Source organism: Camelus dromedarius, chromosome 33 (assembly GCF_036321535.1).
Source record: "Camelus dromedarius isolate mCamDro1 chromosome 33, mCamDro1.pat, whole genome shotgun sequence".
NCBI classification, from domain to species: domain Eukaryota; kingdom Metazoa; phylum Chordata; class Mammalia; order Artiodactyla; family Camelidae; genus Camelus; species Camelus dromedarius.
In genome coordinates, this window is record NC_087468.1 from 12,984,717 (window position 1) to 13,002,216 (window position 17,500).

General features: G+C 42.0%; 2 protein-coding genes across 3 annotated transcripts in view; both read left to right on the forward strand.

Annotated features, from left to right (window-relative positions):
- TMEM87B (transmembrane protein 87B) overlaps positions 1-9,117 on the forward strand; it is a 43,255-nt gene extending 34,138 nt beyond the window's left edge. For both annotated transcript variants that reach the window (XM_031441246.2, XM_064481918.1), the window contains exons 17-19: positions 450-502; positions 4,755-4,785; positions 5,880-9,117. In XM_031441246.2, coding sequence (XP_031297106.1) covers positions 450-502; positions 4,755-4,785; positions 5,880-5,939 — 144 coding nt within the window. In that variant the 3' untranslated portion in view covers positions 5,940-9,117. The remainder of the gene's footprint in view (positions 1-449; positions 503-4,754; positions 4,786-5,879) is intronic.
- Positions 9,118-16,840: 7,723 nt separating this feature from the next.
- FBLN7 (fibulin 7) overlaps positions 16,841-17,500 on the forward strand; it is a 35,382-nt gene continuing 34,722 nt past the window's right edge. Inside the window, exon 1 of the mRNA XM_031441247.2 lies at positions 16,841-17,142. Within this exon, the coding sequence (XP_031297107.2) occupies positions 17,068-17,142 (75 nt within the window). The 5' untranslated portion in view covers positions 16,841-17,067. The remainder of the gene's footprint in view (positions 17,143-17,500) is intronic.

Genomic DNA, 17,500 nt, shown 5'->3' on the forward strand with positions numbered 1-17,500 from the left:
AATATTTATACTGTCTTCTTTTTCCGTTGAACAATTACAAACTCAAGGCTGATATAAATAAAACCTTGAACAAATTCAGAGACATAAGGAATGCTGGAAGCAAAACATCGACACAAATGAATGAATATTCATGCTGTTGTCTATCTTATGAATCAACTCTTTGTATTTTTACTGTTTTTTTTTTCCAAAACAGAAGATAACACCTGTGCATCTAACTAAAACCAGGAAGAAGAACAAAAATCCGAAATCCAAATGTTTGTTTGCCTGTTTAAGAAAATACTGGTGTCATTTCTGTGTGGCACAAGTGCCAACTTCTTAGGCTATGAAGAAATTAAAAGAATGTCATGCATTTGAATTGAAATGCTTAAATTTTAGGTGCATTTTATTATTAAAATTTGCTTTTGGGTGATATTAAGCAAATTCTAATATGGAAATATTTATTTCTACAGGATGAAGATTTGAAGTGGGTGGAGGAAAACATCCCCTCTTCATTCACAGATGTGTAAATATCCTCTGTTAAAGTTTAAATCTAAAATTTAGGCTATAATGTAAAGGGGTAATTTTCACACTCTGTTGTCTGCTTTTCCAAACCTCACACCCCCATATGATTTTATAGGCCCCCGTCACTGTTGAATAACTGACTGACTTCATATCACAGTGCAGACAAAACAGAGCCCTGCCCTGGTCTTTCTCCCTCCTTTTGCACTGCCCAACAGCTCCACCCGTGCCCTGTAACCAGCTCCAACCGTTTCTTATCTAAGTTTTTCAGGATCAGAATCATTTTATTTTGTTTTAACTGTATAATATGAAAAATTCAAATTTTTTTTTTAACACATGTAACCACAGTACAATGTATGAGGGGGAAGCCTTTGGAGGAAAAATGTGAGTGTAGGAAACTAGAGGAAGGCCCTCTGGGAACTTTGAACTATTCAGGTCCTTCTTTATCAGTGTTCTGTGTGTCACACGAACTTCGGGTAGCTGTGGGCACAGCACACAACAGGTTAGCCGAGCCTGATGACGTTATCACGAACTGTTCTTTCCTTTCCCTGCTCCCAGTTACCGCCTATTTACACAGTTTCTGTCTACTATAATGTTACGTTTGCCCTAAGAATTCCTCTGTGTTTCTGTTAGTACAAGTATTTGGTGATGAATCTCTCAGGTTTTATTTGTCTGAAAAAGTCTTTGTTTCAGCTCTTTTGAAAGGGATTTTTGCTGCATGTAGAATTCTCAGTTGACAGTTTTTTCTTTCAACACTTCAAAGATTGTCACTTGAACATCTTCCAGCTTTCATAGCTTTGGAAAGAAGTCAGCTTCGTCTTTATTACTTCGTATGTTATGCGGATTTTGTGAATGTTTTGAGGAAGTGCCAAGCTGTTTTCCAGGAGCTGAACCATTTCATAATCCTGTCAGTGATGTGTGAGATTGGTTTCTCCACATCCTTGCCAACACTTGTAATTGTTCACCTTTTGGATTTTAGCTCTCTCTGTGGCTGCAGAGTGGTATCTCGTTGTGCTTAACTGAAATATGTACCGTCTTGTTGAGGGACTGGCGTTGTTTAGCATCAGATTCATAAAAAGTAAGGACTGTCTTTACATTATGAAACTAATAGTACACTGTTGTATTCCTTTCTTTTAGCAGTCAGGAAAGGAAAATAGGTGTGTATAAATCCTTTACATGCATTCGTTATTTCTCCCTCCCTTCTTGTATATCTGAGTTATCACTTCCTCCTATACATCTTTCTTTAGTGTTTCTTACAGTATAGGTCTGCTAGAAACTAATTCTCTGAATTTTATTTATGTGAAAATGTATTTGTTTGCCCTCCTTTTTGAGGGATGGTTTTGCTGAATATAGAAACCCTGGTTGACTTCTGTTTGAGCACTTCCAACCCATCCCTCCAGTCTCTTCTGGTTTTTCTCTCTGTTGTTTTGAAGAGAAGTCAGTCTTCAGTTGTATTGTTCTCGTGTGTATACTGTGGGGTTGTTTTTGGTTTTTTGGGGTTTTTTTTTTTTTTTTTGCAACTTTTCAGATTTTTTTCTTTCTGTTTGGCTTTCTGCAGCATATGTATGACATGCTGAAGTGCGGATTTCTTTTCACCTATTCTTGGAGTTTGTTGAGCTACTTGGATCCATATCCTTGCTCCCTTTGGTCATTTTCCAGTTCCTTTGACTACTAATTTTTACTATTTTTGTCCAGGTTTCATAAAATTTTTTTGAGGGAAGAATCATCTGACTTCTTCTATCTACATTTACCTGCTGTCTTCCATTTTTTTTTTTTTTTTTACTAGTTTCTCTGTCATTCTTTTTACTTCTTTCTTTATAGAATTTTCACCCTGTTGGTAGTTTTCCTGCCACACATTAAATTTTTATTTAAATTTGTTCTCCCTTGGGCACCTTGTAATTTTTTCCTTCATTACTGGGATGATTTTGTCTTTTTCTTCGTTTTCCAGAATTTGATTGACTCTTGGCTTTTCTTCCTCTTTTGTTTCTGTCCATTTTTGCTGTTGGCTTTTAAATTTCTTATTATAGAAAGTTTTTAATATCACTAAATATTCTTTTCAACTCATTTCATTTAACTTGGAGTGTGGTGGTGTAGCTTTCTTCCCTCTAAAAAGTTTTGATTTTCACTTTCCTTCTTTTTTCCTTCCTGCACCGATATATGGAATTGGTTTTCTTTGCTTTCTCCTGTTCCTAGGGCTTTGGTAATGAGAGTTCTGGGTTTGAGTGCTTTCTTCCATCAGTTTGCATAAATTATAGTTTTATTTATGGAGAGTGTTGACAGGATGGGGGGTGTGGAGAGAGGGAGGTTGGTGTTGTCTTATTTTTCTTTTATTTCTGCAGGACCTTTAATTTTCCCTTTTACTTCCTTCTTATTAACTGTGCTGTCATAGCTCAGGAAGAATTCTCCTCTGTGTATCTGATTCTCCCCAGAAAACCATGATTGTTCATGGCTGCTACTTTCGGTTCCACTCATGTTAAGCCCTTTCCCTGCAGCAGGTGCTGTGAACTACCAGGTCACTGGCCTTTATTCAGTGTTTTGGAACCTAGTGTTGGATTTTTGGGAAGACGTTCATTTTGTCTTTTCTTTGTCTAGGTCCTCCTTCCCCTCTCTCTTTCACACAGTCCCTCAGAGCTCTCTCTCCCCACTCTCAGTTCTCATGAGCTTGCAGGGCCCACAGGGAATTTGTTGGAATGGACATGTATTTCTCTACTTACATATAATTTCAGGTTTGCTGTGTTCCTCTTCTCATGCTGAAGACCAAGAGTTGTGTGTGGTTTTGTTTACAGTCCTTAGGGATTCCCTGGGTTATTTGAGCAGCGGGGTGTGTGGAGAGTTTCAGATGAGGTGGCAGCCATATCTTCTGGATTTGGAAATTCATTACTAAGTACTTTAGAAGGAAATCATCTAAGTAGAGCAACCCCGTCTTGGGCCACCACTTCTCGGCAGAAAGCAGTGTGGCTCCTGGGCAGTCCTCGTCATGTGCCAGAGTCATCCCTCTCTACACGTGCTTTCTGTAAATAGAATGTCTGCCCGATTACAGAAATTCCTCTGGAATATAAAAGACTAAAATGTCTTCTTTTATGTTCTCATGAACCATTTCTGTGAAACGAGTAGAATCGTTTAATCCAAGATAGTTTCCAGCATTTTAGGTTCTTAGGAACCTGTGTGTGTTCACTCTGAAAACCTTAACACAAGAAATTTAGCACCAGTGCTACCCAAAATTAACGTACAATTTACACAGCAAGCTTAGAAATTGGACTCCATGCACAGATAAGCCCTTTTTTACACCTCTATGGAAGTGGCACAAACATTTGATTCCATAAATACCACCTTCCATAATATGTTAACACACATATTTTTAAAAATTTGAATATTTTAGTAAAACTTGTATTCATCCAAGGTGTCCAACATGATTGTTTGATATATACACTTATATAGTGAAATGATGACTACAGTCAAGCTTTTTCATCCCTCTTAAGTTCTCACAAAAGCACATGATATTGTGGGTTTTCAGATCAGAAAGCACATCACTAGTCAAGGTATTTGTCCAACTATTCCAAGTACAACAGAGCAGGGGCTTGAGAAATAAAGATGTGCTTGGATGCTCATCGTGTCTGGGATTAATTCATTCATAGTGGGTTAGTCATTGATATTCTGCCGACATGTTCTCCTCTAGAATTGTTGATCTTGCTTTATTGTTGTTGTTGTTTCCATTTTGAAGTTATAATTATTTTCAGATTTCAGTTATTTCTTAGAGTATAGCACACACATCCTGGAACGTGCACAGATTCTAGTTAAGTGTACACAGCTCAGTCAGTTTTTAGTATAAGCACACTCATGTAACCAGCCCCCTGATCAAAAACTAGAACATCAATAGTACCTTAAAAACCATCTTGTTTTCCTCCCAAACCACGACCTCACTCTCCCAAAGGTACTGCTGCACTGATGTCTATGACTGGAGATTACGTATGTCAGCTTTTAAAATTTGGTCCCTCAACAGTTCATACCTCCTTTTTTGGCAGTATAGTATTCCATTTTAGGGACACACCAGAATGTACCTGCTTGGAGCCTATTAACAATGCTGCTATGAATATTCTTCTCTGTGTCTGTTGGCAACACTAGGTATGCATTTCTATTGGCTGTGTCTTCCAAGAGTGAGAATTGGAGGATCATAGAATGAGCTCATATTCAGCTTCTGCAGACACGCTGGCCTATTAATAACACTGTCAACTTTTTTTTTTTTTCTTTTATTTCAGAGCTCTTCCAGTATTAGTGGATTCAGATGAGGTAAAATAAAATGTACTTTTGCTTGTTTCCTTGGAGCAATTATAAATTGGGCAGATTGAAAGATTATGCATTGACCTGTGGGTAAAGTTGAAAGGAACTGGGTCCTCATTTAAAACAGGGCAAGATAAATGCTTATTGGTGTCAAAGGAGGGAGAATTATTTTATGAGATTTTGAGTATAATTTTCTAACATCTCATATATAGGTAAGAGTTTAGAAGACTTCAAGATGGCAGTTTGTCTAAATTAATCTCTTATACTGGTAATTATTTTGCTGGGGTATTAAACAGAATTTCTAACTGATTTACATTTACTAAGTAGGAAATTTGAATAGAAGATATGGATTTAGGAAGGTTTGGGTGAGGGGAATTAGTTGTGGATCATTTGGACACTGCAGGTTGCCCAAGACAGGAAGAAGTCTGAAGTGTAAGAGTTAAAGGTTGGATGTGGGGACCATTAGCTTATACAAAGGAAGAGAAGAGGGAAATGAGTGGCAGCTAAGGAGTCATTTATGTGGTGGCTGGAGAATATGAGAGAAGCTGCAGCCTGTTCATTGAAAGGTGAGGGGAAAGCCTGGTACCAGCGTGTCGATGTGACTGCAGTGGAGTGGGAGGTTTTGAGAAGGCTGCAGTATACACGTTCCTTGCTACAAAACTGTTGAGCTCTAGGATTTATAACTCTGCAGGAAGATATGCCGTGGAATTACTTTTCGAGGGGTATTTATATAGTATTCACTTGGTAAATAATTGGCTTGTAATTTCAAAACTACAGTAATTGGTAAAGTCAGGCAAATCCCTGGACAAGCTATGCCTAAGAAACCCGCTTTAGCTCTGTCCCCACCTCTCACTGGTGATGCTGAACTAGAAGTGTTTTGTGGCTGGCAGGATGTTCAAGTTTTCTGAACAGATAATTTATTATACTCCATTGCTAGGAAGTCTGGATTATACGGTTTTTATTTTCTGTGTCTAATACTTCTGTGTGTGTCGTGCAGTGTGTCACAAAGTTGGGACTACCCTGTAGAGACTCTGTAGAGAATTGTTAGGATCTGGAAGGACCATCAACATGTTGATAAATATCTTCTTTTTTTTTTTTTTAAGGAAATTATGACCAGATCTGAAATGGCAGAAAAAATGTTCTCTTCAGAAAAGATAATGTGATCGGAACACAAACACATGAAACCTGCATAATGGTGAAGGACTTCAAGACTGAAAGAGAACTTTGTTTTGATATAGTACAACAAGTTTTTATTCCATTATCTTGGAAATCTGTATACTAAAATTAAGAATTCAGATGGTGGGAGGGTTCTACAACCCCTTTTTTTTTTAATTGAAGTACAGTCAATTACAATGTCAGTTTCTAGTTGCAGCCCTTTCTAAGCTGACTCTTGAATGCGAGCTTAATGTCCATTAAATTGCCTAGACCTGGCAATAATCTGAGAAAAGTATTATAATAAAAACAGGTGCCCAAATGCCCTAAGCTGATGGATGGCAGGCATGTGAATTTGGGTTCTGCTTTATTTCTGGGAAACACGGTAATTCCAGATTGAAATAATTTTTTTTACATACACTCCTACTGTTCTTTCACTGACCTCTGAGACACGTGATGTGATTCTTCTGAAGTGTCTCCATCTCTTGGGTTCACAGTTACTAGATGCAATAATCATTTTATTTGAATTTTACGCTGAAGTAATTTGATAATAAGTAAAACTTGGTTAATGTTGGAACATAAGGATGTTTATTTAGTTAGTTTGGCTCTCTGTGTGTGTATGTACATGTCTGTACAAAGCCTTTGTGTGTAATTATCACCACACACATCGAATCATGGCGTTAGGCCTTCTCTGTCTGAGCTCAGGGGAGCACAAGTACACGGAGAGACAGGTCACTTCCAAAGATCTTCTCTGCCATTGTCCCCTCACTCAGGCCGATGTCCATGTGCTGCTGCTGAATCTGCCTGGGGCAGGTGGGGTCACCTGGCCACGTGGCTCCGCCAGGACACTTCCTCCCTGGCAAGCCAGAGACTCATTACCAGTGAACCTCGAGGAAACTAGAACCTTCTGTGTAATCTTAGCATATTTGGTTTTGTAATAAAACATATATTTAGCTACATAGTCCAGCACCATTAATCTTGTAATTAATTTTTTAACCTTAAACTGTGTTATATACATTATTTTATTATATTATATAATGTGTGATTTGAGAATTTTTAATTTTTATTGTAAAAAAATACAGGATGTTCTAAACTTGAAAAGCAGTTGAATATAGTGAGATGGAAATGGTGACTGCTGCTCTCCTGACCAAAGATACGGGGCTAGTGGACACTTAGAATAGGAATTAAAGTTAGACTCTTATACGTCTTTCTTTGAAGGAGTCCTAACCTTGTGAATTGAGGATAACTTCAGAGTTTTTGATTAAGAAGCATTTAAGTCTTAACCAGGACAAACACTCATATTATAACCTTTCATTTTTTTTTCCGTTGTGTAGCCGCAAAACAAAATTCTTACTTTCAGTAGCCTATCTTTTGAACTGATTTCTCATGTACTCATTTCATAGGGGTTAGTAAAAAGGTTTCTAGTAGTAATGTCTCTTGGAAGATACTTTCAGATTTATTTACAGTAGTGAATATTGAACCATGTTGTACTGAACAAGGCACGGTTTTAATGACGCCGTTGCTTTGGGACATCATTCCAAAGGGAACAATGTCTCATTAACAGTGTGGGTTCCCTTCCTTATTTCTGTTTCTGTCACAGTAATGGGGTCTGTTTCCCAGCACTTCTGTCCATTCTGGTTTTGGTGTATTTTACCCTCAGCCCAGCTGTTTCTGAGCTGGGGGTGACCAGTGCCTTCTTGTTCTAACATTCTGATCTAATGCCACCCCCCAGATTTTGAGGCAGATTGAGCCCCGACTCTCTCATGGCTCTAGCTGGATTTTGAAATGTGGAATCCTGGGCCGCCAGCTGCAGACATAGTGGAGCGCGAGTGGGGAGTTGGTGGTAAGTGTAATAATAAGGGAGACTGCCCCTGACAGAACCTGGAGAGGATCTGTGAAAACACTTCTTTCTGCAGCTGGCAAGATAAATGATGCTACCTGGGCAGCTCCGGTACATGCCGCATGCAGACTTTCCTCTTCAGCAAAGCTGCATTTTCTCCTGATCGCCTTGTCAGAAATGCTTTTCAAATGGCTTATACCCTGTCTGCCACATTCAGTGACAACCGTGTTGTCTGTTGATGGCTCGTGACCTGAATTGAGTATTGGTTTGGAGGGCCTTCCTTCCTAGCCCCTCGCGTACATGGGGGGGGGGGGTGCCCAGAGCTGTAGCTGTAGTTCCTGTGAAGGACGCGGGGCAAGGTGGCAGGGAGAGGTGGCACCCAAGGCCGCTGTACGCCCACCATCCCCTCTTGTGCACAGAATTTCCTGAAACCAGGCAGGTGATCTCATCGATTTATTCCTAGGATGCTTTCAAGAATGGGTCTCCCTCTTAATGAAGGAATCTGAGGATAAGAGTTGGATTTTATATGTTTCCAGGCAAAATGCTTAAGTGTTCTTTTTATGCACTTCATGTTTGGTTTATGTGATGTGTGCATTTACTTAAAAGGGAATTTTCATGATTTGAATTAGTATGAGTATGTGCTTTAAAGGATAGTTAATTTAAAAAAAAAAAGGAACGATAGATGAATATGCAAATTTTCAAGCCCAAGAGATAAGATGTCACCATACTTTTCCTGTAAAAAAAATCATATTTGAAACCTGCTGTCTGTAGAGAGTATTGACTTTCCCCGCTAATACAGTATACTATGTTTGCACTACTACAATGTGAAGGCTCAAAGTATAAAAAGTGTACATGTAAGATTGATTTTTATATCCTTTTTTTTTTAAAGGAGTTTGAGTCTATACGTGCACAAGGCTATACGTGGCTGGTTTATGAGACATGTTATGCTAGATTTCTGAGTCCCTAGTTTTGGGTCTTCATATGATCGACAGCATGCAATAAGCAATACGAAACACCATGCCTTATAAGAAAGAAATTGAACGTATTGGTTGCAGTTACTAAACATAGCGTAAGTGACAAAACTAGATTTTTAAGGAAATGTACATTATAATATAGGAGCGCAATAAGAAACTTCTTTACAACTAGTAAAACATGTATTTGGGGAGAAAGTTTCAGGGTTTAAGAAAATATATATATTTTTTATTTAAAAGGTTAAGTTATTGCATAATTTGGAAGAAGTTGCCTTGAATATAGGACAAAAGTATTTCAAAGATTTTTGTTTGAAAAAAAGGATGTATTTTTGTGCCTTAATATATGTTGTGACTTAATAAAATGCTTTCTGAAATTTGGTTGATTGATTCCTGATAATACCGATTATGCTAAAATTGCGTAAATCTACAGGAAATGTGGACTCCAATAGGTGGCAGGACATAAAATTCTCGAAAGAGGAAGTACAACTAATTAACAAACACGGAAAACTGTTCAGCCTCCGTAGTGACCAAAGAAATGCGAAACAAAAGGGGGAAATTTTTTAAAGTCAAATTGATTCAAGTTTATATATTAAGTATTTGTAAAAAATCCTTTTGCTTTCAGTGTCTGATGAAATGAGCGCATCATTAATGACGGTAATGTAATTGATTCAGTCTTTGTGAAAAGTTTAACAACGTGTTCACAACCTTTGAATAGTACCAATTCTAGTGACTTTTAATAAATGACTTAAAATATAGAATAAGGCTTCTGCACAACAATGTTTATTATAGCACCACTTAAAATAGAGAAAAAATAAGCAAAATAAATAATAACAGAATGATTAAGTGAATTATGGTTTAACCAGCTACATTATGGTACTCTGCAACCGCTAAATCATTATGAAGAATATATGATAACATAGAAAAGTGCTCATTATAGGAAACATGATACAAAGTCACATAGGTGAACGCATCTGTGTAGACACCTGTGTAGACAGGACTGAGCGGAAATGCAGCCCAGTGGCTCCATAGTTAGTGTTTGGGTTCAGCTTGGCTGCGGTCACAACTCGATTACACTGCAGTAGGTTGAGACAAAAAGAAGTTTACTTCTTGATCTTGTAACTGTTCCAGGACAGGTGGGGAGGTGAACACGGCAGTCCTCCTCCACGTGGTCCCTCGGGGACCCAAGGTTTTTCATCCTTTGTGCCCACCATCCCCTAGGGCCTGTCGCCTGTATCCAGCCAGCAGAAGGGCGAGCACCAGGCCTTGCTAGGTGTTGTAGTCTCGTAGTACCAATGAGGTAGGTATAGCCAGTTTATAGACCAGAAACAGAGACAGAGCGGTCAGATAACCTACCCAAGGTCACCCTCCTGGCAAGTGGCAGAGCTGGCGCATTGCCAGCCTTTGGTGAGAAGCACCCTTGAAGGCTTGCCCCCAGAGTCCTGGGGAGAAGGGAAATTCCTTTCAACGAACATGTATGCTCGCTAGATGATTAAGTAAGATAATGTATCTAAAGTGCCTGCTGCACAGGCCTTCACAGGATGGCTAAGCTTAGCAGAAAAAAATGCAATGGTGATTGTCGTCGAGGCGCCGAGACCCAGCTGAAACAAATGCCGTATGAAATTCAAGCACATTCTAAGTTTTGTTCATTGTGTCAAAATGAAGTTACCCAGGGCGAGTCCTGTGCCCCTTCGGTGAGTGGATTTACAGCTAAATTCCTACTAACATAAGCTGCAATGGTACTGAATTCAAGTGTAAATAATTTTGGCAGTATTTCCTTTAAATCAGTTTGGGAAAGTGATAAGGAACTGCAGTGAAAGTTTATGTACAGGAATGCTTTTAAACATTCTCCAGCAGATGGTGCCAAAGTAGTGTCTCTGAAGAGTTCTAATCTCAATACTTTCGATCTCTAATTCTTGCCTTTAAAAAATTTATAAATTTACTTTTACTTACCAAATACCAATTTGGGGATGAAATTTTTAAAAGTTTTTAAAAATGTGCGCTACGAGTGTACAAAGAGTACCACCATCCTGGCCAGAAAACAAAACACTTATCATTTTGGTATATTTCCAGTCTCAGAATTAGAACTTGAAAGCTAGACGAGGCCTCTGAGCTCATTTTACAGAAGAGAAGTTGGGGAACCAGGGAAGCATCATTGGCCCCAGGTCCCACAGGCCAGAGCTGAAGCCTGTCTCCTAGTCTGCTTTTCAATTCTGGATCCTCAGAGTCAGAGGGACAGAAGTACCACAGGAGGGCTGAACTGCACATCAGAACTTAAAATATACTTTCTATACTTCGGTTATGCCTTGCTACATCATTTTATATTCCTGTGTTGTCTTTCATTCTAGCCTCCAAATTCTTGTCTCTACATAGGCATAATTCTGATTCTCTGCTTCTTAATTTGATAAATGGACATTTCCTTAGGACATAGTAATGTCCAGAGAGCTAAACACAGTATCTATTTTATGTTTACCGCTACTGAAAACACTGAAAGTAAAACACTCTATTCCTAAATTTTATCTTCTTTTAAAAAAAAAAAAATTGGGCATTAGTACATCCACTTGCAAAGAACTTTTTTGCATATTTATATTACATGGAGAATGAACAAGCTGACCTTTTCTCTAAGAAATTGCTTTTTAAATAACAAATTTATTATTATAAAATGTATTTGTGGATCTCAAGTTCTGATAATGGAGAAGTACTTTCTATTGGACCAACCTTCCCCACAGATAAAAACTCCAGATAAAATTAAAACAACAACTTACGTGAAGACATTGGAGAGAGACAAAAAGCAGGGAGACACTGGAAGGGACTCAACACTTGGCTGAAAGGAATTGCACTGGATGCATTTCCCATTTTTATGGCTTTTACACTGAGAACAGAGCACAGTTCGTGCCAAGTGGAGGTTAAACCCAGATATAAAACCTGAATTTTACTTGTTGAACTGGAAGACAGAGATTAGAAGAAACACAGCAGCTGGAAAGTGAAAGAACTACCGAAGGAGAGAACCAGAGAAGGTAAGCACCACATTCTGTGTATAAGCCTCCCAGATCACGAGCTCTCCCGGAATTGTGCAAGTCTGGCGCAGGCTCCATGCGCCTGTCTAAGACGAAAAAACTGAGACTGAGATTTCTGCTAACATAGGAGACAAAGTTTGGCTTGAGTCCAACTGTGTAAACTGCCTGCTTAAAAAAATAATGTGGGGGTGACATCAGAAAATGGGGACAAAGGACATCCAAAGTTTGTCCCTTTATTAAAACAATGAAAAAACTCATGAAAACTTTCAGAATTCACCTTTTCAGAACTCAACCTAAGTAGCATTTATGCAAGAAAAATGCCTGAATTTCAGTACGAACATCAAGCTTGATGCTGTTTTAATTTGTCCTACTCCCCTGCCCTGTTCCCCAGCTCAAAAGCAGCCTTCAAAATTAAGGGTCCACACTCCCAGTACTGCAGGGAGCAGAATGGATCTGGAGATCTTTCAAAACCTCATTTCCAAAGAATTGTCATCATTTGACAATTCAACAGTCATTTTAAACAGGCAGAATAAGGAATCAATGAACTTGAATATAGGTCGATTGAGCTTAGTCTGGGGAATAAAAAGTAAATAGAATGAAGGAAAAATGAGCAGAACTCAGAGATCTGTGGGACATCATTAAACATACATGCAGATGCATAATGAGAGTATCAAAATAGATGAAAGAGGCAGAAAGAAAATTTGAAGAAATAAGGGCTGAAAATTCCCCAAATTTGATGCAAAAACCTTAATCTACACCTCCAGGAACGTTAACAAACTTCAAGTTGGATAAACTCATAGAGCTCCATGCTGAAACATCATAATCAAACTGCCAAAAGCTAAAGACATAGAATTTTGAAAGCAGCAAGGGAGAAGTGAATCATTACATCCAAGGATAACGCGGTAAGATTAAAAACCGGTATCTCATCAGAAACCATGGGGACAAAAAGGCAATGAGATGACATACTCAGAGCACTTAAAGGAGAAAAAAAAAATCTGTCAACCAAGAATTCTACCTTCAGGCAAAGTATTCACCAAAAATGAAAAACAAAAAAACATTCCCAGATAAACAAAAGCAGAGCATTTGTTGCTAGACAGTAACTTGAAAACATATGAAGAAGTAAATAGTCCAAGGAAAGTTACTATGTAGATAAATATAAAAGACAGTTTAAATATACTTTTTTTAACATTTTTTATTTTCATAATCATTTTACAATGTTGTGTCAAATTCCAGTGTACAGCACAATTTTTCAGTTATACATGAACATATATATCTTCATTGTCACATTTTTTTTCTCTGTGAGCTACCATAAGATCTTGTATATATTTCCCTGTGCTATACAGTATAATCTTGTTTATCTATTCTACAATTTTGAAATCCCGTCTATCCCTTCCACTCTTCCGCCCTCTTGGCAACCACAAGTTTGTATTCTATGTCTATGAGTCTATTTCTGGTATATATTTATGCTTTTTTTTTTTTTTGCTTTTGTTTTTAGATTCCACATATAAGCGATCTCATATGGTATTTTTCTTTCTCTTTCTGGCTTACTTCTCTTAGAATGACATTCTCCAGGAGCATCCATGTTGCTGCAAATGGCATTATGTTGTCGGTTTTTATGGCTGAGTAGTATTCCATTGTATAGTTTAAATATACTTTTTGTTTATAACTTCTTTTTCTCCTATCAGATTTAAAAGAAACTTTCATTAAGAAATAACATAAATTTTTTTCCATCCCCTCGTTTTCAGTCTGCATGTTTCTTTAGGTCTGAAGTGAGGTCCCTTCTAGGCAGCATACATAAGGGTCTTGTTTTTGTATCCATGCAGCCACTCTGTGTCTTGACTGGTGCATTTAGACCATTTGCATGTACACTAATTTTTGATAGGTGTGTATTGCCATTCTGTTAATCGTTTGGAGGTATAGTTCTTTTTTGTTCCTTTCTTCTTTTGCTCTCTTCCCTTGTGGTTTGATGACTGTATTTAGTGTTATGTTTGGATCCCCTTCTCTTTTTTGTGTGTGTATCTATTATAGATTTTTGGTTTGTGGTACCATGAGATTTATATATAGCAATCTAGATACATACGTGATTATTCTAAGTTGCTGTTCTCTCCAGTTCAAATTCATTTCAAAAACCCTGAATTTTTACACCCCCACCCCATGTTTACTGTTTCTGACATCGTATTTTATATCTTTCTTTTTGGTGTATCCCTTAATGACTTATTGTGGATTTAGATGATTTTAGTTCGTCTTTTTAAACTTCCTTCTAGCTTTGTAAGTGATTTGCAACATTTTCCTCCTTTCAGCAGGTGTTAACTGGTGCTGGATCTTTATTCATGGCACAATTAAATGTTTTCCTACAGATTTTCATTTTGTAAAATTGGAGACAGTCTTCTAGGAGGCGGCAGTCTCTTTTAGTTGTCATGATCTCAGACATAAGCAGACGATCTCGTCCAAGTTCAACACAGGACTGCACGGCTGGGGCTCGAGATGTATGTAGTATGAAAGCAAAATGCAGAAGCACACAGGGTGGTGCTTGGCGCTGGCACTCAGTAAATGTTGGCGTGAAGAGTAGATTGGACTAAGTCACTGCACTCCTGCTCGACCGCCCGCCCCCTGTTCCTGCCCTGTGATCCTGGCCCAGGCTAACATGTGGGATTTGCTCCTGGGCTCCTTTTAGGTGCTTCGTGGGGGCTGATTCCACGTAGAATCACAGATAGAGGTGTGTGAAGGAGGCAAAGGGAGAGAAGCAGCTCAGAGGCAGACGACAGGCTCGATTCAGCCACAGAGAAGCCAAGGAAACCCAAAAGAGAAAGCCACATGCTATGGGAGGGACCCCACAGGCAGTTCTGAAACAGCTGACTTAGACTGGGTGCTGCTTCTGGTCGGGTCTCACGCAGATTTCTGTGGCTCATCTTCCTGCCTCGGTTTGTGTTCCCGCATTACACAGGGAACATGCGTGGACCAGAGAGACCGCACTGACCCCAGGAGCTGCCAAAAAGCTTTACAAGTATTTTCATTAGATATGCAGATCCCCACCCCCACGCCCGCTACCAATCCCGTGACATTTCAGAATATTCTCTTGAAAACTAAACACAGAGGAGACAGAAGAAGCAATATCGAGGAAGGCCCATCTTATTAAGTCATAGGTTAGTTTTTGGAGCCCTGACTGGGGAGCACATGGCTTATTCTCACGGTCTGTCCACTCTTAGCAGCCCTAACACGTCTGGGCGCAGGTCAAGGGCAGCTGAAGACAGAGAGAGAAGGGGCAGTATTGCTGGGCCAGCGGGGCCTCGGGTTAATTCAGACCAGACGCCAGAGCACGAAATGGAAATCGGCCACAGACAAGGGAAAAGTGGAAATTGGTAAACAGGGAAAAAGAAAATCCACATTGAAATTCAAAAATGCTTGAAGTTAAAAAGAACAAAAAGGAGGAGGAAGAGGAGGAGGAGAAAAGGAAAACAAAAAAATCTAGGAAAAACTATGTTCCTGTAAATAAAATTCCTGAAATCCTATGATCCTGTATTTAAGTGAAGTGTGGGATAAGGTTGAATGGAGCGTGTGCTGGAAACAGCCCTGCTCCAGGAAGGCCCTGAGACCTGTTGGTCTGCAAACCTTGGGCAAGTCCCTCAGCCATTTCCTGCTGCTGTTTCTTCATCTGTGAAATCAGGCGTCTCTTCCAGCTTTAATAAATCCACTCAGAGGGCACAAGAGGAGAGAGGCCTTGCCCACATCCGTCCGTCCACGTCTGGGTTCCAGCGTGCAGCCAGAACTGGGCTGAGAAGGCTTGGCTTCGGGAGGACGGGGGTGACCGTGTAAACACCAGGTGGGATGAAATACAAAACAAACACGGCCACACTGACCAGAAAGAATCCTTCATGAGTGGCAGGGGCGGAGAGGACACTGGGCTTTGGCACAGACAGCAGACAGGAGAGACTGAGGCCGAAGCCCACAGTTTCCACAGGCGGCCTGGCCCCTCCACCTGGACGGGGAGAAGCAATGTCAAGCCCGCTGCTGGGACTAGAGTGAGGGCCACAGGCCTGCTCCCCTTCCTCCGGCAGGAAGGTGGAGGGAGCAGCCCAGCAGGATTTCCTGGGTAATCCAGCTCAGGTGGCCTGCCGGCACCAGGCCCCGCGCTTTCCAGGGCACTCCAACTTTCCTTTCTGCTTTCCAAAGGAAAACAGCGCCTGCTCCTCCGAGGTTGCAGCCTTCTGAGCTCCGTGCCTTGAACTCTGAGTGGGCTCTGCTAAGTGAAATTCGGAAAAGGAAAAATAGATTTGAGGGTTGGCCAGACTTGGTGTGCACCATGACATCTGCAGTGTTGCCTTCCGAAAACATTCTTCCAGTAAGAACTTAAATAATGTTTTCCAGGAGCTTGGGGCTCAGGCCATCTGGTTCCTCCCAGCCCCTGGATGCAGGGGACTTCAGACTGCTAATGTCTGCCCTTCCCAGGGGCATCTCCCACCCGACCTCTGCAAAGCATCCAGGGTTCCCATCACCCGGCCTCCATTTCACACTGAGTTTCTCCTTCCGTCTGGGGAGTGGAGACGGGGTGTAAGTGAGGAGGGCTGTAGATTCTTAGTGACCGGGCGTGTGTGTTCTTCTACCTCATTGCATTAGTTAAAAGGACGCTAGTCACTCGGATGGAGAACTTCATGTAAGTCTCTGAAACCATCTCCCGGCCAGACTGGTCCTGCCTTCTGAGGGCCGTGGAGGAAGGTGTTGGTGCGGCGCGTGAGCTCTGAAGTTGGGCAGACCCGGCTTTGGGCTGCCACTCGGCCACTTGCGGCCCGCCCTCAGCGCCTCCGGCGGGGGAGGGGGCGGGGCGGAGCGGCCCCGCGCGGGGGGCGCCCCCAGGCTCCCGCACGTGTGCGCGGCCCCGGCCGCCTCCCCGGCCGGCCGGGGCGCGGAGGATGCCCGCGCTCGTCCTCGGCGTCGCGCCCGGCCTCCTCGGGGAGCCGCGCGGGTTGGGCGCGCTCCCAGGCGCATTCCTGGCCGGGCAGCCCCTCCTCCTCGGCCTCGGCCAAGGGGCTGGCGCCTCCCCGCCTCGCCGGGACTGTCTCGTGCGGGCGGCTGCGGACGCTCGCGGCCGCGGGGGCTCCAGGTCGGCGCGCGGCGCACCTGAACCCGGAACTGCGCCTCCCGAGCGCGGCGGGCCGGGCGCTCCGGGACTCCCGCCCCTCTCCCTGCCTGGGCCGCTCCGGGCCGCGCGGAGCCCGCTCCCTGCACGGCCGGCTGCGGCGTCGGCGGGGACAGACTCGGCAGGGAAGGCAGACAAAGTTGTTTCCCCTTCCCAAGCAGAAAGGTTCCGATTGGCAAGATGGTGCCCAACTGTCCCCGCGCGCTCTTCCTTCTGCTGCTTTTCCTCGCCTGCCCCGAATCGCGGGCTTCCCAGGTCAGTGTCCCTCCCGCCCCTCCCCTGTCCCGCTTGCAGGGGTGGCCACGCCAAGGCCGGAGGACCTGGGCTTGCCACATTCCACTGGAATGCCTGGGCTGGGGGCTTGGAGCGATGCTTGGGCCGGGATTCAGTTTTCAGAGAGAGGCGTGAGATTCCCCCATCTGTCATCTGATGCATCGCGGGCCGGGCGCCTGGGAGGACCCGGGCTGATCTCGCCGAGTAGTTTGTGCGGAAGCCTCGCTCCGCCGGGGAAGAGGGCTCCGCGTGAGAACCGTGGGTGGCAGAAAGATTGTCCCTGGGATTTAGGAGACGTCGGTCTTCCCTGAGTCTCCAGGAGAGCTCCTGCTCACCCATT